The following is a 27,912-nucleotide window of genomic DNA, read 5'->3' as shown; positions in this document are numbered from 1 at the left end:
AAAGGGTTAAACCCCCTTCACTGGTCTGTATATCATTATCCAAAGTCAGTAATTGCACATAGTAACAGTGCAGTTTGAAGAGAGGCATATAAACAAGTAGCAGCTGTGCCCAGTACTAACGACCTCCCTCATTTGAAGGTAACAGTGCCTCGAGATTACATCCACCCACAGAGACACGCTGACTTTGAAGATTCAACACAAGGAAGAAAATATGTCTCTGGAGGGGAGTCCTCGCCTCAAAGAACATCAGTGAGCATGTTGTCCATCCTCTCCCCTCCCTCTTTCTTTCTCTCTCTCTCTGGTAGCTATCCTTGCCCCATGGTGTTTGAGAGTGGTTTTGAGTGTTTGGCAGGTTAAATTTAGCCTATTGATGTAAGCTGCATTCCATTCACAACAGACACAGAGACACACTCACAGTTTGGCTTTAGTGCCCGGGAGTGTGAAGATCAGGGAAGATCAAACTACCTTACTGTAGGCTGACCCCTGAGCCTCTGTGTCTCCCCTTCAAGGATACAGGTTGCACACCAGGGAAACCATCACAGGTACGGATGAAGCCTCGTCAGTGTTTGTTTTGTGAATATGTGGCTGGTTTAAATTGTATTGAACGTTAGCACATTTGAGAAACTATAGTGATAAAATAGATTCTCTGTGAATTATAGGAATCACTTTATTATGACCTTCTTGGAATTGGACAGATTATCTTGTTAATCAAATTTATTTTATTTCCTTAGAAATGCATTGTTTTGCTTTCTCTTTTATTTGCATGAAAATAATTTTTTAAGATATTATATACAATAGCTGCCGAGTCAGATGAGCACAACTGAGCTATTGTACATTTAAAATACAGTTTTGTAGCATCATGTTCTGCAAAAAAAGAAAAAAAAAGAAAAGTGTAATAGCACTGGTCGCTGCAAATATAAGTTATTTTGGGTATCGTGTACTGTTTGCTGGACATTAGTTGTGGCAAATTTAGGAAACAATATTCACATTTGACCTTTACACAGGAGATGTATCGTGTGACAACATTAAAGGGAGACACCACTGACATTAACTCACAAATATTGTTCCATTGACGAGGCCAGATTTAAGAATTATGAGTGTGTGGTACCGATGCAAGTACAATGGGGGCTTTAGGATTACGCAATGCATTGTAATCTATCCAACGTAACCTCTACAGAGAGATTATTATAACATGACGAACACTGATACGGTGGATTTATTTAATGGGGAGTCCAAATCATCTTTAAATTCCAATAGATGCTTACAGCAAATTGAAGATATACAATATAGAACAAAAAAATCACATACTGTGATATGTTTTTTCTCTAACAACTGATGAAGATGACTTACACACTGAAAGGCAAACTCTGCGTTTAGCCGTAACTTGTCAACATATGCTCTAACACTGCGCTGATCTTCTATGGGGTCATAGCATTAGGGATTGAAACTCCTCCTTTATGACTCGGGCAGAACGACTACATCCTGTGTCCTGTATGTGTTTCCAGTACTCCTGCCAACCTTGCCAAAGCCACAATGTCACAATTCTGTACAATGCCAACCGGAGAGAGGAAGAAACGTGCAGCAGCTATTTGCCGAGAGGTCCATGGTACCAATGGTATGATGTTAGAGCAGACAAACCCACTGCTGCAACAGAATATCCATTGTGATCCGGGTTCAAATGTCAGGGCCGCGGTCCAGCACTTGCCATAAATAAGCTAATGGGCTGATTTACTACCTTTGGTGACTAATCCTTTGTCGTTGTCCTTTTCAAAAGTCTATTCCTGGAGAGAGGGGAGGGAAGTTTGTGAGGGCCAACTGTGAGGCCGTTTGAATAACGTGATGGGTTGTGACAGCTGGGGTACATACCGTCTGTAGCTGTGGATGAGGAAGCATCATAACCATCTAAAACTAATTCTCAAGTACAATGATAACTCATTTTCCATGACAGGACTTGCAAAATGGAAAATTTGAATTTTGTTACACGTTTGATGTCATTTATGGACCCTCTTTAAACCTTCAGCTTGCAAAATGATATCAGGGTATATTTATATTGTGTATGCAGCACTTTCCACCTCTAAAACCAGCACTGGATTAACCCACTGTCCCAGCTGTGTGCCACCATCCCCAACCTCCTAATAAAGTTAGTTTGTGACAGTTTCATTATATGTTATTTAAAACATCAACTGAAGCGTCAAAGGTTCAGTAGGTTGCCTTTATAAAAATAACTTTTTGTCATAACTGATGAAATTATTGCTGTTACTGCTGTCTTGACAGTAGTACGTGAGACAGATAGTCCAAAAAAACCTTTCTCTGGCTCCTCCTCCTGCTTCTAATGGCATTTACAAGAACCCACAGCACTTGAACCCAAACAACCAATCAGAGCCAGGAGAAGTGACAGTGACAATGAACCTATTCTTTTGTTTACTTGTCTCTGTTTACTGTTGTTGGCAGTGCAGCTTGTGCTCAAGTGATTTACACGTGTTAGAGACTCCTCTTGGCTCTGATTGGTTGCTTTTCTTCAGGCATGGTGGATTCTTGCAAATACTGTTAGGAGCACTAAAAGGAGTCAGAGGACAATATATATATACATATTATTTAAAGATTATATGTCTCGTGCACTACTGTCATATTTAAGTTACAGCTTTAGTAGATATGACAAAGTTATATTAATAAAAGTTACCAACTGCAGCTTTAAGGATAAAGCCAGTTTTTTGACACAGGACCTTTCTACAAGATGGCCTAAAAAATGATGTTAAAGGCCATGTTAAGGCACTTACGATTTAAGTCTATATTGTGCTTTTGTGCTGTGAATTGCCAAACAAATGTGCAGTTAATTAAATTATCATGATGCCACTTTGTGAACTTTGTGACCACCGAGGCAGTTGCCCACTTTTGCTTCTTACATACAACCAATCAAAAGATTTATCATTGAGAAAAATCTTTTGATTAGTTATCTTCTTGAAAAAATGTGCCTGTGTGTGCCATGTAGGATTTAGTGGCATCTAGTGGCAGAAGTTGCAGATTGCCACCAAATGAAAATTCTCAGCATGTTGGAGAAGTACAGCGGCCAATGTAAAAATGTGAAAACCCAAATGGCCCTAACTTGAGCCAGTGTTACTGTAAAAACATGGCGGTGCAACATGGTGGACTCCATAGAAGAGTCTTTGCGCCCTACATGGATATTAGCAGCTCATTCTAAAGTAACAAAATCATGATTCTTATTTTCAGGTGTTTACAAACTAAAGAAAACATACTTACTATATCATATTCAATTTCTGCCAATATATCCCCCTAAAGCCTACATGCTGGGCATTTAGTTAATAACTGATTATCTAGTAAAGCTGTATGTTACAGAAATTGTTTTCTTCCTCTTTGCCTTCATATTTATGTTTTTTTCTCAATAGGGGACGTAATGGATCTCGGAAAGAAGCTCAGCACTCCCAAAGACATTATGCTGGAGGAGTTATCATTGCTTTCCAACAGAGGTTCCCGGCTTTTTAAAATGCGCCAGAGGAGATCTGAAAAATACACATTTGAAAGCATTCAGAATGAGGCAAATGCACAGCTGAATGTAAGTCAACTTTTTGTTCAGTTACTTCATATGTTTGATTAAGTGGATATAGTGATCGCTTCATATATGTCTTCTTGCACAATGTTGATTGCCACTATCTGGAATTCTGGCATCGGTGCTGTCTGCATGATAAATGTGTAAAATTGCAAATTTAGCAAATTTTATCTGGAAATATGCTCTTGAAAAAAAAGTGTTACAACACATGGGTGATAACAGAGACATGTGCCTCGTGCCTTTTACATCGGCCAGCCAAATTGTTCTGAGAGGCTGCTCGGGCACTTTACTGAGGAGCTGCTCCTCTTTATCTGTGCCTGTTGATGTCTTTCTGTGTCTGTGTGTATGTACATGCAATGTAGTTATAAGTGTGTGTGTGTGTGTGTGTGTGTGTGTGTGTGCATATATCAGTGCATGAAAGAGCAGCTATAGCTGTGCCGGCTTTAAATTCTGTTAATTGATTAATAACCAAAACTCAATACATGAACTGCACTCTATTCTCCAGAACGATATTTCAACTGTGAATACACAAACTGTGGAAATTAAAGTGGATGCTCCAGCTGATGGAAGTACTGAAAATGCAGAAACCACTGTTTCAGGTAATTATGCTATGCAGCCAATGAGGCTGTTTATGTTAAATGCAGTATGGAAAAAAACTAAGATTTACTACATAGATCAAGATTTAAATATCAGTTAATCACGAGAAACAATGTACTAACACAATCATTAGCACTGGTCACTGAAAAGCTTTCCGACAGTATATTAAGCTTTTCTTCCACTGCCACACTGTCCATAAAAAATACAAACTAAGCTGTTTTGCTGCACAGTGACTGATTATGTAATGCTGTCATAATAATGACAACTGATATCATACAGCCGCAACAGCTGGTCTTGTTTAATGGCATCTAACTTGAGTAGACACCATGTATTTAACTATGAATCATAATACAACCTGAGCAATTTTAAATGCTTTATTCATTTTATTTTATTTGTATCTTATTTTTGTTATATTCAATACACCAAAAGAGCCCTGTGCCTATTATAAAACGCTCCAGTAGGGTGTCATCCCATGTCGACACATTATATGATGAGTGCACACTTCAGCTATGTGCTATTTTAAGGCCTCAGATCTCAATGATGGACAACTCAGTCTGCCTGTGTTCTCTTACGCACAGTCTCTATTCATGATCCTACTCTTTAGTCTCTCCCCACCCAACCGAAAAAGGCTACAGACAACAGCTCAGCATTAATGCTGAAGCTGATAACTTTTATGAAAATAACTTTTTTCATATTTGCTGAAATTGTCACTACATACACACAGCACTAAATCAGAAAGAGTCTGTGAAAGATTCATACTCCTGCTTCCTCTATTTCCTTGTAGCACTTCTTATGGCCTTATTGCATGTGAATGAAAACAACCAAAAGCTGAGGAATCTCTAATGCGGCTGTCAATCATGTCAGATATTGTTTTTAAATTGCAGTCAAACTGTCAAACTAGCCAGTGCCGACCAAATATGAAAAGATACTCTGTTACTGCATTGCCCATTTCTCACCTCAAATGTTTTCAGAAACATAATTCAGTGTACCATTTAGCAGTAAAATGAGACGCTGCCTCCAAAATTGCATACTATGCATTATGTAATACTGTATGTAATCCATCTGTATTGGTACCCCTACAACAATGTTCCATATTGTTTTCCCCAATTGTACATTAGGCAGCAGACTCATGACCAAAGTCATTCACCGAGAGGGGTATTTACCACTAATAATAATTAACTAAATTAACTTGCAATATGTCGACACAAAACCTGTAGATTTTGTTTATCAAAAATGTTAGCAAAGCAACACAGCTCATAAAATAAGCACAACAAAAACATGATAGGTTGGACCACCGTGTTTAGCTCTTTATCTTTATATGTTACAGTTACAACCGAAAATGACAAGAGAAGTTAACACATTTTTTGAGTTTATCTGTCTCAGCAATTCATAACAGTAGCCAGTTTTCTACCTGGATGTGACTTTTGTTGTTAGCCGGGCGTCACAGTGATTTGTTCTATAGTTTAATTTACTATAGTTAGAGAACTTCTTTGTTTGTTGTCTGATGTTATGAAAGTTGTTGTCTCAAATGCATTGCCTTGTGGGATATTTACACTGACATAGTGTCCAGTGTTTGTATACTGTAATCCTTGTAATACTTGTAATACTATTGGTATTATACTAAGGCTTTGGACAAACTAGAAAATATCATATACTGTTTAAGCATACTATAATGTTATGTAAATAGCATGTTGGAATTTCAGACGCAGCCAGAAAATTTGTGACCTGCCTGTCATGTTTGAAACGGCAAACTCAGCACTGCCTACCAGCCGGAGCAAACTTTCTCATTTTACAGCTAAACAATACACTAAAATATGTTTCTGAAAGGAATGCAGAAACAGAATATTTGATCAGCGCCTAGTTTAGACAGTTTGACTGCAGTTCATGAGCCGTAATTTACAGCTGTGTTAGAGACTCCTCGGCTTTGATTGGTCGTTTTCCAACATGTGGTAGATTCTAGCCAATGCCATTAGACGCAATAGAAGGAGGAAGACTTTGATTTTTTTTCCCACAGGCTCTCTGTCTTTTGTTCTTGTGTGTGGATAATGTGACAGTTTCAGGAAAGATTACAAAAATATTGTTTTAAAATGAAAAATAAAATGTACTAATTAAATCTTTAACCCGTAAACTGCAAAACCAAATGATTCTGTTGCAATGTTGGGACAAATGTTGCCTCTTTGTTTTTTGTTTGACAGAAGTGACCGCAGAGAAGGTAGAAGCCATACCTGTGCACAAGTCCTACCACTCCCCGTGGGATCAGGCGATCCTCAGTGACCCCGACCTCGCTGAAACTCTCAAACTGGCATTATCAGCACCAGAGCCACGACCAGACCTTCCTGAGTACAAATGTTTTAACCGGTGAGAAAGCTATGAGTACATTTTAGTTAACAAACAGCAGGTCGAGTATATTCATACTTGATATCAATGTTAATGTCATTTCCAGGGTTGCCACTCCTTTCGGCGGCTTTGACAAAGCTCCCAAAGGAATCACATTCAAGCTCCCTGTGGTGGACCTGAACCCGCCCAGCTACCCAGAGCTGCAGGAGCCAGGGATCAAGCGACCCACCTTCAACAGGACAGCCCAGGGGTGGATATCTGAGGGCACCCATCTGATCCTACCCACGATTACCCTGGAGCCCATCAAAGTCCCAGAGTCTGACGATCTGTAGGTGGTCTTATTGTATGTTATCTGGCAACATGATGTTGGCTGTAGTATTTCGACTCCCGTCTGTGGTGACAGCAGTCATTTCATAGCTCAGTTACAATTCCTTACCAATATACTGATTTTTTTTCCCCATTCAACGGACACAGAATGTTTCATGCATTTGCTGACTAGTGTGTTTCCACTGATACTGAAAGCAAAACTGTAAATTTTATAAATGTTCAGATGAATTGATGAATATGAAATGTAAATAAAGAATGTAACGTATTTATTGATGGCACCCAACTGGAACATGCAGTAAGTTATATTTAGTTACTGTTCGTGAGCAGCATTTCCATTATATCTACTGGCAATAATTATATTACAAAAAGTACACATAAACATACAATTATGGATACATATTTATCATCATATATACAAATTTAATCTAAAAAGCTTTAAAATCTACATTATTATTATTATTATTATTATTATTATTATGATTATTTTATTCAACGTGAGCCCCTTTTTCACATATTTTTGTGTCTAAGTGACTAATAGGAGCAACTTTTCTTTAAAAAAAAAAAAAAAGTCCAGCACTGGACCAGTTTTAAAAATTGCTGTTATTAGTCACTTAGAGAGAAAAGCATGGGGATAAAAGGTCCAGGTTGAATATACAAGTAAAAATTATTGAAGATATCACTGAAATTAACCTAAAATTCATCACAAAAAAGTAATTTATAGACTTGTAGAAAGAAAAAAAACAGTAAAAAGTCTGTAGCTCTGTTTTATTATTGACTGCTGCAGAAAAAGACTTTATTCCAAATTGCTCCTAAGAAACATTTTACCTTGAAGAAACAATCTCATCAATCTAGATGGAAGACTGTGAAATCTGGACTTTAACCTGCTATGGCATGGAAGTGATTAATTAAAAACAAAGCATATGTATTGACTCAAAAACTTTGACTTAATATGCAAATACATTGTACAACCATCACCCCTCCCAAAACACACACACAGAAGAAAACAAAAGGGATGTGCCCACCTTGTTTGGAGTGGAATAACACCAAAGAGAAAATGCAAGTGTTTGTTCTGTATTGTTTTTAGTCACAAATGCACTACATCTGTGTAACTTTACAGCATCACAGTCTACAATAGCATTACTGTGTTATGAGTGCAAAATACACTGAATGTCTGTGAGTGATATTTTTGTGTTGAACTCACTGTGTTTCTGAAAAACTAAGCAGAAATCATTTTAGGTGCATGATTTTATACCTACACTGTAAAAGTATTGCCTTCTCATACACACTGTGTATTGTCTGTCTAATAACTCCAAACATTTATTTTTTTATGCATCTGAATGTAGCTGCATAAATAATTTACAGACTATGGAAAACAAAAAGGGGGAGATAAAGGAGAGAAAACTCTTAGAAATGAGTTCATGGCCAGTGGGAACTCATGAGCAAACCTAATGCAAAACTGTAATTTCCAAAACCTCAACAATTCAAAGAATTTGCAATGTCCAGTAGCACAAAATACTTTGTGAGGCACATGCAAAAGTGGCTTATTTTTTCAGGTGTTTAATTACTGTCATGATGAGAAAGGTCTATATGCATCAATGTAAATGAATATATACAGCAGCTGTACATGGAATCTGTCTCCCCCACTCCCTAAAACAGTTCAGATGTTTTTGAGACTTAACTTTGAAAGAGCCAGGGGGTCAGTAAGGTTGTGCACCGTGTGTTACCATAAACTATAACTGGTATCACAACAAGACATGTAGCAGGTGATGTTTAAATTCATGGTAAAGTATCTGACACACACACTTCAATATGTAAATCATGTTTTATTGAGGCAGTCTTTCTGTGATAGGAGTCTAAAAACTCAGATAATAATAGAACCAACTTCTACTGCATAAACTCTAACTGCCCTTGTAGTCACTGATTTATAGTTGTTGGGAGTCTATTTAAGTCACTTGTTTTTCAGAAACACTGAGCTACATTCTGGAAACTGAAAAAAGAAAGAACAAAATGGTTACAGAAAAAAAAAACAAAACCTGAATCCAAAAATAAACTAAAGAACAGTAGCGTTTGACAGCTCATCTGAACAGAGCTCAGCTGTGCAGCAATCAAAAGGGTGAAATATGAAGCCTAAAATAAAAAATACCAAAAACACTTCATGTGTCTCAAGGGAGGTTTCAGTGCTATTGCTGGAGCCAAGACAGGATCAGAGGAAAGCTATATACAGTTAGACTGTACCATCCCATAGACTGCATATGGACAGTACACTCTTCTCCCATATAATCACTTCAGTGTGTAGTGCTGAATACATATGGGCCTGTATAAAAATAATTGTGAGGCCTTATTTGAACTTCCTGCATTCACACTGTGTCACTGAAACAGAGGATGTGTTTGTTTAACATTAACAAACAGATTTCATTCCTGGACTCAAAATCAGTGAGAACTTCTCAGTGTAACAACTCATAATGAGTGAATTACACTATTTTCACAGGCTGGCCCACATGCTACATGCACACACATACACACACACACACATACACACACACACACACACACACACACACACACACACACACACACACACACATGCACACACACACACAGAGTAAATAATATACAAGGATCCACTGCGCACAATGTTGGTGAGAATAGCAGTAGATGATCAGCATTTGGCATGTAGCATGAGGATAAACATTGTGTGTCATCTAATCACTCATTTTATCCCAGTCTAAACTCTAATACAGTTTTACTCATTTTTACAATAAGAATAAATTTACAAAAATAATTAAAAAAACTAATCAAATGTCCTGTCATTCCGTTCATTCTTGTATTTAAATAAAAGTACTTAGTTACATTCAACCACTGTCAACAAATGTTTTTCCAACTCTAGTCAATACATTTTTAATGATAGTTTTTTTGTTTTGTTTTTACTCAATACTAATTACTAACAACTACTAATATTTTTAACATTAAAATTCATGATTATTCTGAAATGTAAAAAAAAGTTTAAGAATATCATAGTATAGTAAATTATGTGCCAGAGTGCATTAAAAAAAAAATCAAAATTGTTCCTAAAAAACAAAACTAAATCCTAAAAACGCCCACGCACTTCACATACACTAATGTAGGAAAAAACAGACTCTCCAATCACTGCGAGTCATTTTTGCTGACTGTGGCTTGAATGCATCATCAGTCGTCTGTCTGTACTATAAACCTGCTCAGCTCTGCAGGCTTTCCCCGTCCTGGCCCTCCATCTGCCCTAATTTTTGTGATTGCATGTCCTGTTTACTGCAGAGTCTCAGATTTGGCAGATATGGTAGATTTAGAATATTATTACTGTCTGATAAAAAAAAAAAAGCCTAACATTGCAGGTTATTTGCACCAGTGTTGCAAAAAGCCTCATAAGAAAAACGATGACAGCAGGATAACTTCTTTATTCAGTGTCTGACAATTGTGGCATATTTAATTCTATTTTTTTTTCATGTAAAATGCAAATATAAAACTGCATTGTCTTCTGTTGTATGACATTTAAGTGAAAGCATTTGCAACAACAAAAAAACAAAAAAACACTCAGGCAGGGTTTAGTCCCCACAGTGCTGCATGATTATGAAACCAGTGCAGTCATGTGATGTCTTCTCTCATCATCATCATGACAAGTTGGAAGTCTGACCTTCCGCCAGCACACAGTTTGCCATGCAGGGCTCGAAGATTGCAATACAGCAGCAGTGCACTTGAGGCTACACTAGGGGCGGAGTTTGACCTCTCAAGTCTCCAAACATCACTAATCCGCGTCGGACATTCACATGCACAGGCCATCACTGGCCCTGTTTGTTCAGAAAAACACAGGGACGAATTTTCACCGAAACAACACTGTCCCGCGCGGCTCCGTGTGGCAGCAAACAGCGGCTCGCGCTGCCGCCTGTGTGCGTGTCGGAGGGACTTTGGTAATGCTGCACTATGACAGATAGTGCGTTACATGCGTCTGGACATATCTGCAGTGTTTTCTAGCCTGTTTGGTTTGGAGGATTCGGAGAAGTGTTGGGATTTTGCGCGGTGACAGCTGGACCGCCCTGCGCCTTCATTGGAGGCAATCAAGTATCCGCTTCCCTTTAAGGTGAGTCGGCAGAGCGCTTGTTTTGTCAATGCCTGAATGCAAGTTGCCGCATATTTATGTAGCTGACCGGGCGCTGTTCCCGTATACAGTTCACCGTGAGGCTGGTGCAGCGCTGGCAGCGTGTTTCCTGCTGTGGGAGCGCGCTCAACCAAGCTTTAGGGTGTTTTTTTTAAACGCAGGAAATCTCAGGATGAGCATAAAATCCCGTTCAGTAGAAATGTCCTCTTCATGAACCCGACTACAAAGATGGGCGCTTATGTCAGACCGTATAGGCCTATACGGACATCACATGTTGTCAGAGAGGCTGGTGCAGAAACACATGTGGGCACTGATACCAAATGAAGTCTTGAAAGATGAATTTAGATAAAGAAAATATTGGCGTATTTAGAAAATACACCATTTAATGGCTTATATACAGTTTTTTTTACGTATAAATTGCAGGTACTTCCACGTGTAAGGCTAAAATAAAATAAAACACAAGATATGCGTGTAAAAGTTTGACATCCAGTTGAAAAATCACAATTTTGTCTTCTATCATTATTTATAATACAGCTTCACGCCTCCTTTGTGTGCACATACCACGTGTAAACAAACCAGAGCAGCGAAGATAAATAAAAAAATAAATAAAATAATGTAGCTATTGTTTCATGTGGGACCTTGTTGCACATGTCAGTGTGTTTAAAACAAGGTTTCCATTGTGTGTTTTGATATATTGGTTGAGGTGTGAGCTTTCTGTTAACATTTGTGTTAAAGATTTGTAATGTTACTGAGTTTCAAATATGACAGCATGCCTTTTAATGCTGACTATTGTGTAGCTATATATCACCATGGCACTATATCAAATTCATAAGAAAATACATTCCTGCAGAGAAAAGCCAAATTATACACTATCTTTGCTACCACTTCAGGTTTTGTTTGAAAATAAAAATGATAAAGGTATGTAAAATAAGATAATGCAATAATGTTTATTGTTTTTTTGCCCATTTAAATATTATTCTGTATTTTTTTCTGTTTCTCTTGGATTTTAATTGGTTTATTTTTTTTCTCTGTAAACAGTGTATCAGCGATAAAGCTACAGAAGAGTCGAGTACAAATAAAAACAGATCTAAAGGTATCTAATCAACCATAAGCAAGGCAGTGTTATTCTATGCAAAAATGTCCCCCTCAATATACTGGTAAAAAAATTCTATGACAGACAACCACACGCTGCTGTCCAAAATAAATATTTCCAGTTGTAATCATAAACTAAACATAATCATAAATACACTTAACATATTGCCAGTATTCTTCCTGCGGGTTCGAGTATTTGGCTACAGTGTACTGCAGTTCTGTGTGTTGTCATATCATGTTGCTGTGACCCATCAGAAAACAGCTCACAGACATATTCAACTAACGTTAATTTCTTTATTACGTTATATTTGTCAGATAGCCTGTGTGAAGTCTGAGTAAGGTGTCAATCATGTTGCACTGCACGTGTCATTTAAAGACAGTGGTAGCTTTCATCTATTGCATATTTGTGTATTATGGCAGTGCTTGATTATGATAAGCAATGTAATAGAGTAGAAAATTAGTTTTGAAATTTTCTATGAACCCCAACTGTAGATTTGCTCCCCCTAAATGTACACTCCATGGCTACAGCCATGTCTATAAGTCATAAATTAATCAGGTTGTCTTATGTCTATATGCAAGTGCAAAAGTTTTCACAACAGTTAAAATGTTGTCTTGAGTTAGCAGGTGTGGTGGTCACAACGCAGACTGTAGAGATGAATTTTGAATCTCAATACATGGTGTGAGAATTAACTTGGTGTTAAAATGGCTACTATATTCAGCAATTCCTTTCAGGTGTGGAGTAATAAGGAAAAGCTTCATGCTGGACGTGTGTTTGCATGCCTTTTTGTTTGAGTTATGGAAGGGTGTAGGGTTTATTTAAACATTAAGGAGATCGCATATGAAATGCGAGTTTTTGGGTCCTCCATAAGAACATTTTGAGCATCAAACACTTAATTTCTTGTCTTCTGATGAATTTTGATACACTAATTTTTGCCTTTCCTACATCAGTTTATGGTGTAAATGTTTTTAATTTTGTCAGAGTAAAACTTAATTTCATTTTTAGTCGGGGGGACAAATGCACATGCTCTAAATATTGAGGGCAACGTGTCTCCTGCATGCCCCTCCAAAATCTACACCTCTGGCATTATGTAGGGAATGGCTCCTGCACTACTTTTTAAGCATTAGTTGGTTTTTCAGCTCTTAAGCCTCGCTAGCTGCTCTGTGGACTTGTGTTAGCACGCTCATGATTTACCTCTCTGTTTCCATCTGTCCTCAGACATTGTCCCATTGCCAGTCAATGTCCAGTAGCACGTGGCTGAGGCTGCCCTGTGGCTGATCCTGACAATGCTTTCCACTAACCGCTCTGGAGGTGCGTGGGGATGAAATGGATGGAGCCCATGGCCAGACCACCGCACCAGCTCCCGCCTCCAAGCATGTCCAGCCGCAGCAAGTCTCCCCCCACCTCTGGAGAAGGTAGAGGACATGATTCATCTGGCGTCCAACCAAATCAGTCATTTGGATTAGTGATGTAATGAAAGCTGTGTCCAAGATGAGCTGAATTTTCATCCAGGGTTGCTTATAATGCCTCCAGAGTGCCATGCAATAATAATCACATTTTGAATCATTAGTGTAAGAGTGTAGGAGAATCTTAACATGTATGTTTACTATGTTTTAAATGGATAATTATTTTTTAAGTGATTTTGTATACAGTAAAATTTTAAGGTTATATGTGAGTTTTAAATAGATTTAAAGGTGCAAAGACACAGACAAACGACAAACATCCTCTTATCTGCTTTATGATAAATGAAACACCACACAGAAAATACATGTCAAAATCTGTTTGTTTTTTTTTTCTTTTAATCAGTTGCAGGCTCTAACTCCATGGCATGGGTGAAGATGTTCAAAAAACCCGGAGGTGGCCTGAAGAAATCCTACCAGCCTGGTAGCATGCTGTCTCTAGCGCTCACTAAAGGCCTGCTGAATGAGCCCGGGCAAAATAGCTGCTTCCTAAACAGCGCTGTTCAGGTGAAGATTTTCTTCTAGCTCTAAATTACTGAAAACATACTTGAATTAAAGGCAGATGCTATTAGCACCTGGGTGTCTGTAGCCAACAATGCTATCTGCACTTTGGGTTTATGTATGTGGCTATTTACACCCAGGTGTAAATATTTTGTCCTAGTAATATAGAAATATGACTTAAACATGAACCAAGTTAGTCAACTGTTCTGCTTAAACTTATATACACAGAGTGCATTCAGCAGCTTTCTTTTTGTCATTCAATTTTTTATTCATTTTAACAATATTCAAATATACTAACTTGAAGAGTTTTATGAAAATACAAATTATTTAGATAGAAAAGCATCCTCAATCAGAAAAAAAAGGGAAAAAAGAAAATAAAATCAAACCAGATTAGACAAACTAAACAAGAAAACAACAACAACCACACAAAAAAAAAACCCCAACTTAACAGGAAGCCATACAGAACCCACCCTGGCACCACGATCCCTCTTCAACATACATATACATACACAATACAGTATACACATCCACACATTAACATCTCATCACCTAGTACCCTCCACCACCTCTAAAGTGTTACTCCTATAATGTTAACCACAATGATTTTCCATGTTTGACTAGTTTTGCTTGGGGCATTATTCACTCTGGCTGTCATACTTTCAAATGCAGCAGTCTCTGTCATGAGTTTAAGCCACTTGTAAACTCCAGCCTGTGTGGGCTCTTCCAGTTAGGCAGGATGAACCAGACTACTATAATAAAACCCGTTACTGTCAACCCAAACTCTTAGTGGTACAAGAGATTTGTCTCCTAATAGATGTAGTTGTGTGCATTCTGGTAAAGGTTGTTTGAGCCACCTGTGACAGTACATTTTTCTCAGATCTAAATAGACACGCCATACATTCCCATTACTTTACTCCACTGAAATAATACCAAAAACTGTCTCAGTGTCCAAACAAAGAAAACAACAAATTCTCCTTATGGTATCTCTGAACTCTTGTCTTAGAAACTTAGTTTAAACACTACACTGTACAGGGTTCCCACGGTAATGAAATTCCTGGAAAAGTTACGGAATTAGAAAAACAGTTTTCCAGGCCTGGACATAAAATTAACTGAATACCTTGGAAAAGTTTCAAATTTACATAGTTTCAGCCTACAACACTTATGACATTACATAAGACACGTTCTTGTTAACCAATTAAAAATCTGTGCGGCGTGACCTGAATCATCACTAGAATCATGTGATATGCAAAGACCAGCCCGCCTTGTGTCATCACTAAGGCCATTAAATACTTACAAGTTAATAACCTGTAAGCAACTTTAACTACTTTAACTACTTAAAGTCATGGAACTTGGGATAAAAATTATGGGGAAGGTATGGGAAAATTTAAAAAATTCATTGGTAAAAACATGTGGGAACCTTGACAATAAAGCTGAATAAAGCATTTTTTGACCACTAGAGAGCAGAAGTATACCCCAAACAAACACAGCAAGTTTCTTCAATCTCATTTGTTTTGCAAACATTTAAGGAATTATTATTCTAGCATTAGTTTTCAGTACAAACAGCAATATAGGTAGAATCCTTTTTTTTCTACTGGCCAGCATTCATTATGTTTTTTAAAAATAATTTGGTCTGTCAACTCCTGAATAAAATATCTTTCTACAGCTTCATATTTTTTTATTTTATTTTATTTTATTTTTTTACAATTTTTATTGGCAATATCTCAACGGCGTGTGTGAGCTGGATGTGTTTTTTATGCGTGGGTAGGTGAGAGATGCTGGGACTCAGCCACATGGACCAGAAAACCAAAATAATGAGATGAAAATGGCCAAAAGCTGAGAAAAGCTGCAGAGTTGAGCGTTAACTTTCAGTGGGTATGGCCACACTATCAACTCTTTTATCGTACACACAGGCATGTCATTCAGATTGATTGTATAAAAATGTAGTTTGTAAAGACTCTAACACACCAAGCCTTCTGTTGGCCTTCGCACAACGTTGGTGAGCATCTGTTGCCCAAACTTTTGCGGTGTGCCCCACACTGTCAGCACTATCTGAAGAAAGGTGGGCGCCACTGGAGCCTGTGGAACCCCTAGGTGATTGAAAAAGCTCTGATTGGCAGTTCTGCTCAGCGCACAAGTAGAGAAACAGAAGTGAGCAAAGTAAGCAAACAACTAAAGTCAACAGGACGTAAGATAAAAACAAACCTTTTATAATAGGTAAGATGATTTTTTTAACCATTGAGCTCTTAAACTGAAATGGTTTGTAACTATTTGTGTTATTGATCGCTGGCACACAATAATTCAAATATTCAAATGTGCTATCTGGCTAACTAGTGTCTTAAAATTGTGCTGTTAAGTCTTACAATTTTCCTTTTTGAATGAGAAATACAGACTACTGCTACTTGCAGGTATGGAGAGTTTTTTCCTTTCATGCCGACGCAAACATACATACTAGTTGGCCGTTAGCTGTAGCCTTTGTGGTGTGTTCAAGTGCAACTTGTGATGCTGGGTGTATAAAGGGAGTGCAACAGTCGGCCCTCGTCGCCGCTGGTTCGTTTTTTGTCTTATCAGAGATTTTTCTCTTTAATTTGAGCTTATGATTTTTTGCTGTTGTTAAACCTTCACAGGTGCTTTGGCAGCTGGACATCTTCAGGAGAAGTTTGAGGCAGCTCTCAGGTCACTTTTGTCTCGGTGATGCCTGCATTTTCTGTGCTTTAAAGGTTTGTATATTTTAACACTTTTACATACAAAGCATGGTTGCATACATGTTAAATTGGTGATAAAACAAATACTTGATACATTTTGTTGTTATAGTAACTATGTATAAAGTGAAAAGTGGTCATGATTTATGATTTGGTGAGCAGGTAATCATTGTTTTCTTTTTTGCAGAGTATCTTCAGCCAGTTCCAGCAGAGCAGAGAGCGCGTGCTGCCCTCCGACAGCCTGCGTAATGCCCTCGCTGAAACTTTTAAAGATGAGCAGCGCTTCCAGCTTGGCCTGATGGATGATGCTGCTGAGTGCTTTGTACGTTGATACTGTGCCTTTTAGCTTTTAATCAAAGTAACATCTAGTAGAAGACCTTTCCACAGTGCATTAAATAATGTTTTGGTACTTCCTCCTCTGTGACACTGTAGGTAAGAAGAAGCAGAGGCCACTGACAAAATGCTGCGGCCCTGTATAATCACAGGGTTTATCTGCTGTGTGTTAATAATGCTGGCCTCTTGCTATTTAGCATATGTAAAGGGTAAACTGCATTTTTTAACCTGGATCCTATTTTCCCAGGTTTTTATGTCTAAGTGACAAATGTGGACAACATTTATTTTTATTTTCTCCAGTATTGACAGAGAAGGCTGCAGCCGCACAACACACTGTGACCAGATATGTCTCTTTACCTTTGACCTTGTCTTACTGTTATTGTGTCTAACGCCCGGAACACACTGCCTGTGTGAGCAGTGCGTGATCGTCACTGAACCTGTTTTTCTGTGCCGTGTTGACAAGTTAGAGCAGCTACACTGCCTGTGTGAGCAGCACTGGTAAGGCACGTCTTAGCTGCTTCTCAGCCGGGACATCTAGAGAAACGGTGGTTCCCTGTGTCACGCACAGCTGTCAGCAGAAATAGACAGTGATAATGCTGTTTTCATAATTATATTGACTCTATGCCACTGTTTATTACAGTTTCAATGTCTTTATCTGTCACAGATATGAAGAAATACAAATACATCTGTTTTACTCAAACTAATAGTAATAATATAAAAAATATATGATAATCCTCTGACAATGTCCCTGTTGACAGAATCCCATCAGTTGTTGACACAAGAAATTTTATTGTGCAGGGCCGTGTTGTTGAAAATGCAAGAGCTTGCACGAAATGAGTGGCATCTGTGCTGTGGAAATACAGTGCTCATAGCAGCAGGCAGCCCTGCAGCAACCACACTGCCACTGTCAACACAGTGAGCGTGCAACATGCTGCAGTTTCAGTGAGGTTGCCATCACTCACTATTCACGCATGCAGTGCATTCCAGGCATTTTTTTCTTGCAGTTATCCTGTCATGCTTTTGTGTGTAGCATTATGCCAGGTCAACATAATAACTAATAATTTAACCTCTAGTCTGTCTGCAGCATATATCTTTACTCTTGGAACAGCAGAATTTTCTCTCCTCTTTGACCGGCAGTAGTCATCCCAGTCCAAACAGTCGCCACAGACCTGATGGTCTGCAGGCGCAGTGTATGGACAGGAGAGTTAGGATTCATTTGTAGCACAACTAGCCACAACTTCAGCATGTCCATATCCAGTAATCTATGAAAGCTTACAACAAGTTACATCTTGTGAGATTTCAGAACGAGATTTCCTCCTGAGTGAGACTTAGACACAACAACAAACAGACTTGATCAGTCAAAGGTAAAAGGACACCTCAGCCACTTATAATAACAATATGAGACTGTCTGTGGCAAAAATAACCCCTTTTAAAGTACGCACATAAATGCCATACATGTTTCCACTGCAGGCGTTGTATGGCTGCCAGCTGCAGCCTTCTTTCTCAGTACTCGACCAATTTAAAAAATTGTTGTTCACATCAGTCACTCAAAAACAACAACAATAAAAGAAAATAGGATCCAGGTTGAAAAATGTTCTTCAAGCCCTGTCACGGTTGTTCAATCAATAACTCTGTATAAACTGAAAATTTGTCATGAATTAATTTACATGGTGAAGTTTTCCTTTTGGCTGAGCTGTGTGTTTGATCTTTGTCATTTTGGTGCCTAAATCATCTAAAAATCCTTTATTTGTATAGTTGTTTATGTTAAGAAAATGGTGTATGGTTGTATATTTCAACAAGTATACACTATGTATGTATGGGGGGTGGTGGAGACCTCAGTAGAAAATTCTGACTTCACATCACAAGCTATGAAAAAAAAACATATATTCACAACCAGTTTGAATCCAAATCTAATAGACAAAGATATTTTAAGTGTTTCTCATTGTTTGACTGGTTTGACCAGTTAATATATAGTTTGTAAGGAAATCCTGTGCAACAGTGCTAAATGTGTGTTTGCATGCGTTAAATTCTGGCACTGAATCTGCCCTTATTTCTTATATATTAGGAGAACATCCTGGAGAGAATTCATTTACACATAGTTTCAGACACTGCGACTGATGCTTGTTCATCCAAATCCTGCATCACCCATCAGAAGTTTGCAATGATGCTTTATGAGCAGGTAGGATTTTTTTCAATACTGTTTTGTCATTTTATCTGCTAAAAAACAAGATTTGAGGAATGTGCATTCATGTGAAGAACATGGGGATAATTAGTAAGTTCAATAACAATAAATAAATACTCCCACAGCTGCTTTCACTAAAGAGTTGATGTTAATGTCTGGTCATAGGAATATGCACTTTTACTAAAGCTGAACATGACATGTAATCTGTAAAATTACGTACAGTTTTTCTCTTGCAGTTTGTGTGTCGCTGCTGTGGTGCATCTTCGGACCCACACCCCTTCACAGAATTCGTACATTACGTCTCAACCACTGCTTTATGGTGAGTACTTGATTTACTGCCATGGCTTTAAAAAAAGGGATACAAAAATCAGGCCAGAGTGTTAATCCTGATTTAAATGTCAAAGTATTAAATAAGGTTACTAGGAAATTATTTGATTGCAATTTTAAGCATCTTAGATCAATCTCCTTCCTGTCCTTTTGCAGCCACCTTAAACACAGTGATTATTATTATCAATAAATTTACCCATTATTTTCCTCGAAGGCTGACGAATAATTAATTGGCAAATGATTGTTTTGTTTAATTTAATTTTCTTTTTTGTTATTAAGTTGAAATATGAAGCTGCTTTTTTCTTTTTGACGCAGTTCCTGCTCAGCTCACTTTCTGCATTCTCACTTGAGTTCTCTTAAAGTAAGGGGTAAATAAATAATATGATAGAAATGATAATATTATCACAGTACCATCTAAAACTGTTTTTTTTTTTTTTTTGGCTTAACTTTAGGCCACAGAAGCTGAGATGGACCACATTATACTAGACGCAGCAGATGCCTCCCTTTGTCTGTGAATCGGTGCAGCAGTACTAAGATGAAGACTAAAGTAGTCATCAGTCCAAGCAGAGCTGACAAAACATAACTCCTGTTGGGGGGGCAAATTGAGGAGATTACTTTATAATTTCCCAAACACTCTATTTTACACCTCTACACGTTTACAAAGTAACTGGATTTTTGTTTTAATCTGCACCGTAGAAGCCTTTTTAATGACTTAAAACTCTATTTGTGTGTGGACAAGAGGCCAAAACGCTTCAAAAGTATCTGTGCACATGTAGACTAGTTGAATCAGCACCTCTCTGTCAGGCTCAACAAAAGTGTACATTATGATTACCCTTAATGTAGGATTTCTGGCAGATCTGTTGTATTGTATTGTATTTAATTGTAAATGTGAACTTAATAAAGTGTCCACAGAGCACTCGTCCCAGTTTAAACTATTTCGTATTAATTATTAGAATGCAGTTTCTGTCTTTTACTGTCTTCTATTGATACAGTCTGTTTTTATGTACAGCCAACAGGTTGATCGCATGTTGGGGAAGAACGAGCGGCTGAGGTCAGACATGTTTGGAGAATTGCTGCAGGCAGCAAATAACACTGGTGGTGACCTCCGAAGCTGCCCGGTATGTCATTTATCATCATTTTTTATTTTAATGTGATATTTTTCTCGATAAATCGGACATCTTTACAAAGTCATGGCTCAATTTCTTTCCCCATTCTGCTCTTTTGTCAAAACATGAAATTCAAACAGTAACTAAAGTAAATGCTAATTCGATACAGGCAGACATTAATAAATAATTTAGCTGTTCAGATGAGCAGTTAGCATGTTACTGTAACACGCACATAGGGATGATTCTTGCAGCTATGCAGAGTCGTGCAGAGTACACTCTGTGCTTTCTGCTGTGACTCTGCACTTGAAGCGGCCGGAAGGAGATGGTGCCAGACTAGTGTTAGGATATAAATAGCAGTAAGGGGGTATATCCACTGTTTTTCTCTCATCTGTATTTGCTACCACTGTCTTCCTCCTCAGTGTGGATCAGTTGGGTGATGATGAGTGCTCTGTTTCCTAAACCCTTTATTCTTATGGAAAATATGAGCTCCAGCACTGACATCATGATACTGATACACGCCGTCTGGCTCTTTTTCCGTCTTTGCAGTAATCCTTTTTATGACATTTTGAAGTGATAAGTCACAACTTTTATGTCAGTGTTGTCTACTGTGTGTGTGTTTCTGTGTGTGTGTGTGTGTGTGTGTGTGTGTGTGAGAGAGAGAGAGAGAGAGAGAGAGAGGGACAGATAAAGTCTCAACCCTCTACTCTGACATTTGGAGAAATGTGCTCATTTACTTATTGCTGAAATTTAAACAAAGATCAATTTCACTTTTACTCGTGGCACATTTTAGATTTTATCTTGTGTCTGGTTGGCTGCTTTTTGTCTTATTAGTTTTAACTCTGTATGTTTGATTTATTATTCAGTTTGTGTGTGAAGCACTTTGGTTCTTGCTGGTTTCTGCCTTTTGATTTTATTCTTGTGTCCTTGTTTTTATTGTTCGTTGTGTGTTAACTTTATTAATAATGTTATTATCAGTATCTTGTTAGAAACAGACTTATCACAGACACATCCAAGAGTGTGCAGAGTGTGTTATGAGTTACAAAAGCTGTCATTTTTGACTTAATTGGGCCATGCTGTTGTTTCTCAGGTAACAAAAATAGAAATACTCAAACTAGCTGCTCATTATAATGTCTCATTTTGTATTACTACCCATTTTAGATATAGACACAGAGTTTGTATGTAAAACTGACTTTGGATTTTTGTAACATTGGTTAGCTGTCTCCCCCTGCTTCTTGTCTTTGTGCTAAGCTACATGTTGGCCAAATACAGTGAACCGTCTCTGTCCTGAACACATGTTGATATTGACATTGAAATCCTCATTTTGTTTTCCAAACTGTATATACAGTCCCTTTAAAGAAACTGCTCTGGAAAAGTTCTTAGATGACTACATTGCAAAGTCAGGACTTAATGTTTTTATTGTAAGTACATTAATATTATTATGGACCCTCATATGTTTTTATGGCTCTGTGGCTGGGGCATTATGTTTTCAGGTTGTCCGTCCCATTCTCATAAACTAGGTATTTCAATGATGCCTTGAGGGAGTTTCTTCAAATTTGGCACAAATGCCCACTTGGACTCAAAGATCAACTGATAAGATTATGGGATTTTGGTGGTCAAAGGTCATAGCTCACTGCGACCTCTCAAAACATGTTTCTGTCCATAACTCAAGAATACATACACTAATTTTGACAAAATTTCACACAAATGGCTAATAGAATAAAATAACAAGTTATGACATTTTATATCCAAAAGGTCAAAGGCCAACTTTACTGTGACATCATAATGTTCCGCAAAAACATTTTTCTGTCCATTATTTAACGTCATAATTCAGGAACAGAGGGGGAGACATTTGGCCATGCTGACTTGGTGACACCTGATTTAGGTATCTGTCTTAAATCTGTGGTGACTGTTTAGATCTTCTGTGCTGCCGGGTTGAAGATGTGTGTGACGCACCCATGTTTTAGAATATGTTGCTTCTTTGCAGCAACATTTGAAGCATAGTTTTCTATAATGGCTACAAAGAGTCTTGACAGACATGGAAACTGTAACTGCAACTTGAGAGGTTCACAGAAGCATACAACTGCAAGGCGTTAATTCTAGTTCTTCATATTTTGCAGAGTGACTGTGGTCAAAGTATTAAGATCCGCCGTGTTCTCATGAACTGTCCAGAGATTGTCACCATTGGATTTGTATGGGATGCCGAGCAGTCCGACCTCACAGACGATGTCATTCGGTCACTTGGCCCACGTTTGAACTTATGCGGGGTAAGAGCGGAAGAAGCTGAAAGATAATGAGTTATCTTGTAACTTTATCGTGTTTGTGACTATGACCTGTTATATTTACATATATTTTTGATGTCAAATAAATCAAATAGCGACTTCATCAGATTATGACAAGAAATAGATAGATAGATAGATAGATTATGGCCGTTTATTCACAGCTAACCACACATAAAATAAAAGCACATCTGTAATTATCCACAGGAAAAATAAAAACTCTTAAAAATACAAATAATACATTCTAAAAAAAAGAAAACACTATTCTAAAAACATGTCCAATAATAATAAATACTATGTAGTGTATAACATTTCTGTGTATAAAAGTGAAGTAATTAAAAACAATGGTTATTTAAGTGTATTAAAAAGTCTAATGGCTAAAAGTCTAATTAAATACATTATGTATGGATGCTTTTGTCAATTTTGCACCAATGTACGAAATTACTGTCCCCACAGCTGTCACAGTTGTGTTGTCCATAAACATAGAAATGAGGCAGATCAGTGTGCTGTAATCTAAAAAAATGACTTCAGCAGGTTATTGAAAACAGTTTTGATATATTATAGGATTTAGCATTTACCAAACAGCAGAAAGCAGAGATCAAACCTGTCTTAATTTGCTCTTTTTCAGCTTTTCAACCGTGTCACAGATGAAAACGCCAAACGGAGTGAGCTTCATCTGGTGGGAATGATCTGTTTTTCAAGTAAACATTACTCTGCCTTTGCCTATCACACCAAATCTTCAAAATGGATGTTTTTCGATGATGCGACTGTAAAGGAGGTGAGGAACTCTGTCTTTTTGATCCATGTTCAGATATCTCCTACCTGTTCCCGTGTGTTATATGCTCTTATATCACACTTCGCTTTTGCTCCAGATTGGGTCCAAATGGAAAGACGTGGCCTCTAAATGTATCAGGGGACATTTCCAGCCACTTCTTTTATTTTACACCAACCCCGAGGGATCTCCTGTGACTAATGAAGATGCACCAAGACAAACCACTATGTGTCCTCGGTACAAAGCCCAAATAAATGGGGATGTGTCAGGTAAGATAATTCTCCAGTTATCAGCACACCTGACCCTCTTACTTCCGACAGGCCTCCAAATGTGGAGACATTTTTTAAACATAAATACAGTTTCAAATCATTTCTTAGACTCAGTCTTCAAAAAACCTTTTACTTTTTGTCAGACATTGTGACGTATAAGTACAGCTGTTCTTTTACAAATAACTTTGAACAATAGCAATGTTAAAACAGCAGTCAACGCAAACATCGATTATCCTATTTAGACCTCAGCCAGTTGCCAAAAAAAGTCTAGAAACAATGTTAATTTTCATTTAGAACAGTGATAAGATAAAATAAGTGTCAACCTGAGCATCCTGGTATGCACTGGAACATTAATTTCCTTGATTCCTACTAAGCTGTTTACATGTCAAATGAAAATGAATAGTCCACTAATATTAGCATCAACATGCAACAATGCACACTCTGATAAATGTGCCCTAACATGTCGTTTATCACATCAAAATAGGGAGAAGTGAAACTGTGTGAACAAAGCTTCTCTCTTTCATTCCTTCAACCGCCTCCTTGAAAAGGTCGGCAATTTTATCTTTTTACATATACAAAAACCTTCCGTAATGTTTAATAGTAGGTGTGTTTCTCCTTGTGACCAGAAATGAGGGCTTTTCTTTGGCCATGCATTTCTACACAATCCTTGCAAACTGTTGATGCACAGAGCTGACTTTAAACAGGCAAGAACCCGTGTGTCGCAAACTGCGTTAAAAACCCCAGTTAAGACGCATATTCCAAGTGAGCCTTATACATGCCCAAATAATGCTCCTAAAACCCGTCTAACGTCACCATATCCTACATGTCTTAATCTGGAAATGCTTCATTCAAGCCTTGTTTGTTTGTTTGTTTTTTCTTTTTATCTTAACTAATTTTCAGGTTATTTTCTTGTACTTTTTTGCTAATTTCTAGCAAATTTTGGGTGATTTCTTCTTTCATTGCTCATTGCATTCTTCCCATGTTCTGTTTGCAAGAAGTCAAGCCAATTTGCTCAGATTTCAAGGGGTTTATACAACTGTACACACATTCACAAATGTTTTTCATAAAGGTGCATGTGTCTTTTATTTATTTCAAAATTCTGAAGTGACTTTGTTTTTACAGCTGTATATATTATAGGTTATAGTGTTAATATAACTGAACTTTCACTGAGCTATAAACAGTAAGCTATTTTTTTTCATAACAGGGGTTAGTTGCTTCCAGACAGCCTTGTAATTATAGTGTATTTAATACTGACGAGTAAGATCATGATAGGGATCATCATAGGTGATCAATTTCAATTTGCCTAATAATTTCATTCCCATAAATCCTAATCTATGAGAGCATCCAAACAATTTTTATGAAAATATCACTAAGTAAAATGAAAAGTCAAACAATGTCAGTAGCTATGAGAATAATGACTTCACATATTACAGTTATGGTTTGCATCAGGGATTGAGAGAGTGCTGTTAAACCGCGGGCAGAAAGATTGTCCTGCCCTGTGTGCTGGCTTGAACTTGACATGAGGATGATGACTCTGTTGCACGCAGATTACCACCCACGCCTCCCTCCCTAATCCCTGCTTCTGTGGCCAAGCGCACTCCTACTCCACGGTTCTCACTCCTCCCTTAGACATTTCCGATGTTTGCTTCCCTCTTTTAATTTATCTGCTTGGAGTTTTTTTTGTGGATTTTTTTGGCAATGATGCCTTGCCTGTTTAGATGGATTGTTTTGCTTTAGTATGGTGCCCCGACACTTTGACTGGCATGGGACTGGATTATTGTTTTTATGAACATAAGCGTAAGTGGTTGATTTTTTGATTTGCTTCAGAGTGAGATATGGTGTAGCTTTTTTTAATTAGTATTATATTCATTATTTATTGTCATCTTTGTTAAATTAGTTAAAGTTGCGGTTTACGAAAGTGTTGTTTTTTTGCCTTGTAGTAGGAGTTCATCTTGTCTACTCTAACTAACACTTTAACTATCAATAAACAAACCTCGGCAGTGTTATAGTCTGTGTATTAAAAAGCCTGTGAGTCTTTGTATAATTTGAGGCAACATGATGAAGTGTGTACTGGTTAATTACTCTGCAGCTGTGGAAAGTGTACCCCATCTAAATCTTGTATCCGCTTTCAGTGAAACTACTTAAATGTCAGCATTAGGCAACATGAACAAATCTGGACATCCGTAATACTCCAGCTTACTCACTGCTGTTACTCACCACAGTTATAACATCCGGCAGCCGTGCACATGCACACAGAGTTTTTTTTTTTATTACGTCATGTTTCACAAAGGCCACTCATTAGACTGTTGCTATCTTTGGGTTAACTTCACAAAAAATATGGAGGATTTTCTTCATGTAGAGTACTAACTGACTAAAAACACAAAGATAGGGAGGAAACAACATGCAGAAAAGAGAAGTTGAGCAGTAAATGTGAGAGACAGTGTAGCTGAATTTGCTGATTTAGAGGCAGATGTTCGCAGTATCTGTTGTTTGTCAGAATGACCTGCTTGTTACAGAGGCAAAGAAACACCACAGGGTTGGCAAATGTTGCAGCAATAGCGTATTTTAACATTGCTAATGATGCACTGGCATCTGTTCTTTGTGAGAGCTTTTTGTTTTTTTCGTCTCTTGCCTTGTTTGCAGCAAAGATGCAAGGTGAGAGTGTCACATAGCTGAATTGAAATTTGTGCTGAATGAGTCACAATGACCCGGCTGGGTTCCTGACCATCTCCTGTAAGCTAAATACCTCCAGCTCACAACACAGTGTGAATTTGTTAATTGCTTAACCTAGCACAAGATGCAGTATTATCACATATGGTCTAACACTTCTAGTAAACCTTATATGTTGAAGAAAAGCATGGTGTACCTGTTGAAATTTACTTACATAAATGGTTGTGTCTAGCCCTAATTAAATGTTCCCCATGATGCTTTATGTCGGTATAGGGGTATGGAGAGTGGAACAGTTATTAACAATTCGCTATTGACATCAGTAGTCAGAAAAGGTTACCTAAAGGTCCAGTGTGTTGGATTTAGGGGCATCCAATGGCAGAAATGGTGTATAATATTCATAACTGTGTTTTTTTAGTTTTTAGTTTATACAAAAATAAGAGTTGTTTTGTTTTTATTACCTTAGAAAGAGATGTTTATATTCACAACATGAGTGGGTCCTCTTTGTTTTCCATGTTGTTCTACAGTAGCCCAGAAAGGACATATCAAACACTGGCTCTATATAGGGCCATCTGTATTTTTTCATTGTCACATTTTTGCATCAGCCACCTTAGTTCTCCTATAAGCTTGGCACACGGGAGAAGTTTCAGTTCTGCAACCTCACCAATAGATGCCACAAAATCCAACACACTAGATCTTTAAGAGACACAGTATAAATGACAAGTTAAAGGTAAACTTTGTTTACACATTTCCCCATGTTTTTGTTCTAAGTGACCAATAGAGACAATTTTTGAAATTGGCCCAGTATTGAGAGAAACCACAGTAGTGAAACAGGCTGCAATATAATTCCTACCAGCAATTGTGCATCGTTAATTTCCGTCAATTGAAATTGCTTGTTTTAGCCACTGACAGGCTCAGGTTGCTATTTTAAGTGTTTGCAACATTACAAAGAAGATCCTACAGAGAAATTAAATGTTTTCCATTTTCTTTTGCTTGACTGTAAATTATTGTGACTAGTCTCACTTTAGAAGAAGTCTTAGTCTGAAATCTCGTGAGAGGTGAGTCGTTGCAAGGAAACAACTGTGGAAATGTTAATGAGAGTCGAAGAGTTTTTGTTTGAGAAAACAAAGCATTATTGAGTGCTAGATTTTGGCTGATTTTTTAGCCGATTTTGACAATGTGGAAAAGTCCACAAGACTTCTCCTTGAGTGAGACTTGGTTACACAAAGGTAAGAAAAAACATTTAACTTCTCTGTAGGGTCTTTGCTTTAATGT

General features: G+C 37.7%; 2 protein-coding genes across 4 annotated transcripts in view; both read left to right on the top strand.

Annotated features, from left to right (window-relative positions):
* The first annotated feature begins 106 nt into the window (after positions 1–106).
* Positions 107–8,009, top strand: myoz2b (myozenin 2b). Of its 3 annotated transcripts, XM_042485925.2 has the most exons (7): positions 124–249; positions 398–542; positions 1,506–1,615; positions 3,405–3,571; positions 4,071–4,164; positions 6,358–6,520; positions 6,606–8,009. In XM_042485925.2, exons 3-7 carry the CDS (start codon positions 1,534–1,536, stop codon positions 6,829–6,831), a joined length of 732 nt encoding a protein of 243 aa, XP_042341859.1. In that variant the 5' UTR covers positions 124–249; positions 398–542; positions 1,506–1,533; the 3' UTR covers positions 6,832–8,009. The 3 variants fall into 3 exon arrangements, with proteins under 3 accessions (XP_087932098.1, XP_042341859.1, XP_042341860.1); XM_042485926.2 differs by lacking the exon at positions 1,506–1,615 and having other exon boundaries at positions 126–249; XM_088075972.1 differs by lacking the exons at positions 398–542; positions 1,506–1,615 and having other exon boundaries at positions 107–249.
* Positions 8,010–10,599: 2,590 nt separating this feature from the next.
* usp53b (ubiquitin specific peptidase 53b) overlaps positions 10,600–27,912 on the top strand; it is a 30,410-nt gene continuing 13,097 nt past the window's right edge. The window contains exons 1-11 of the mRNA XM_042485895.2: positions 10,600–10,937; positions 13,264–13,460; positions 13,852–14,012; positions 16,631–16,723; positions 16,893–17,027; positions 19,104–19,217; positions 19,457–19,539; positions 20,557–20,665; positions 22,771–22,917; positions 23,558–23,707; positions 23,802–23,970. Of these exons, the coding sequence (XP_042341829.2) occupies positions 13,367–13,460; positions 13,852–14,012; positions 16,631–16,723; positions 16,893–17,027; positions 19,104–19,217; positions 19,457–19,539; positions 20,557–20,665; positions 22,771–22,917; positions 23,558–23,707; positions 23,802–23,970 (1,255 nt within the window). The 5' untranslated portion in view covers positions 10,600–10,937; positions 13,264–13,366. The remainder of the gene's footprint in view (positions 10,938–13,263; positions 13,461–13,851; positions 14,013–16,630; positions 16,724–16,892; positions 17,028–19,103; positions 19,218–19,456; positions 19,540–20,556; positions 20,666–22,770; positions 22,918–23,557; positions 23,708–23,801; positions 23,971–27,912) is intronic.

This window comes from Plectropomus leopardus, chromosome 3 (assembly GCF_026936395.1).
Source record: "Plectropomus leopardus strain MGB_pleo_1.0 chromosome 3, ASM2693639v1, whole genome shotgun sequence".
In the NCBI taxonomy this organism is placed as follows: Eukaryota; Metazoa; Chordata; class Actinopteri; order Perciformes; family Serranidae; genus Plectropomus; species Plectropomus leopardus.
Note: the sequence above shows the minus strand (reverse complement) of the source record. Positions and strands in the feature narration are given on the sequence as shown.

Bases quoted from the DNA above. Each gene is read 5' to 3' on its own strand.
- myoz2b (XM_042485925.2), top strand. From the start codon at position 1,534: ATGTCACAATTCTGTACAATGCCAACCGGAGAGAGGAAGAAACGTGCA. The intron at 1,616-3,404 runs GTATGATGTTAG...TTTTCTCAATAG, and splicing joins AGAGGTCCATGGTACCAATG to GGGACGTAATGGATCTCGGA. The intron at 3,572-4,070 runs GTAAGTCAACTT...TCTATTCTCCAG, and splicing joins AGGCAAATGCACAGCTGAAT to AACGATATTTCAACTGTGAA.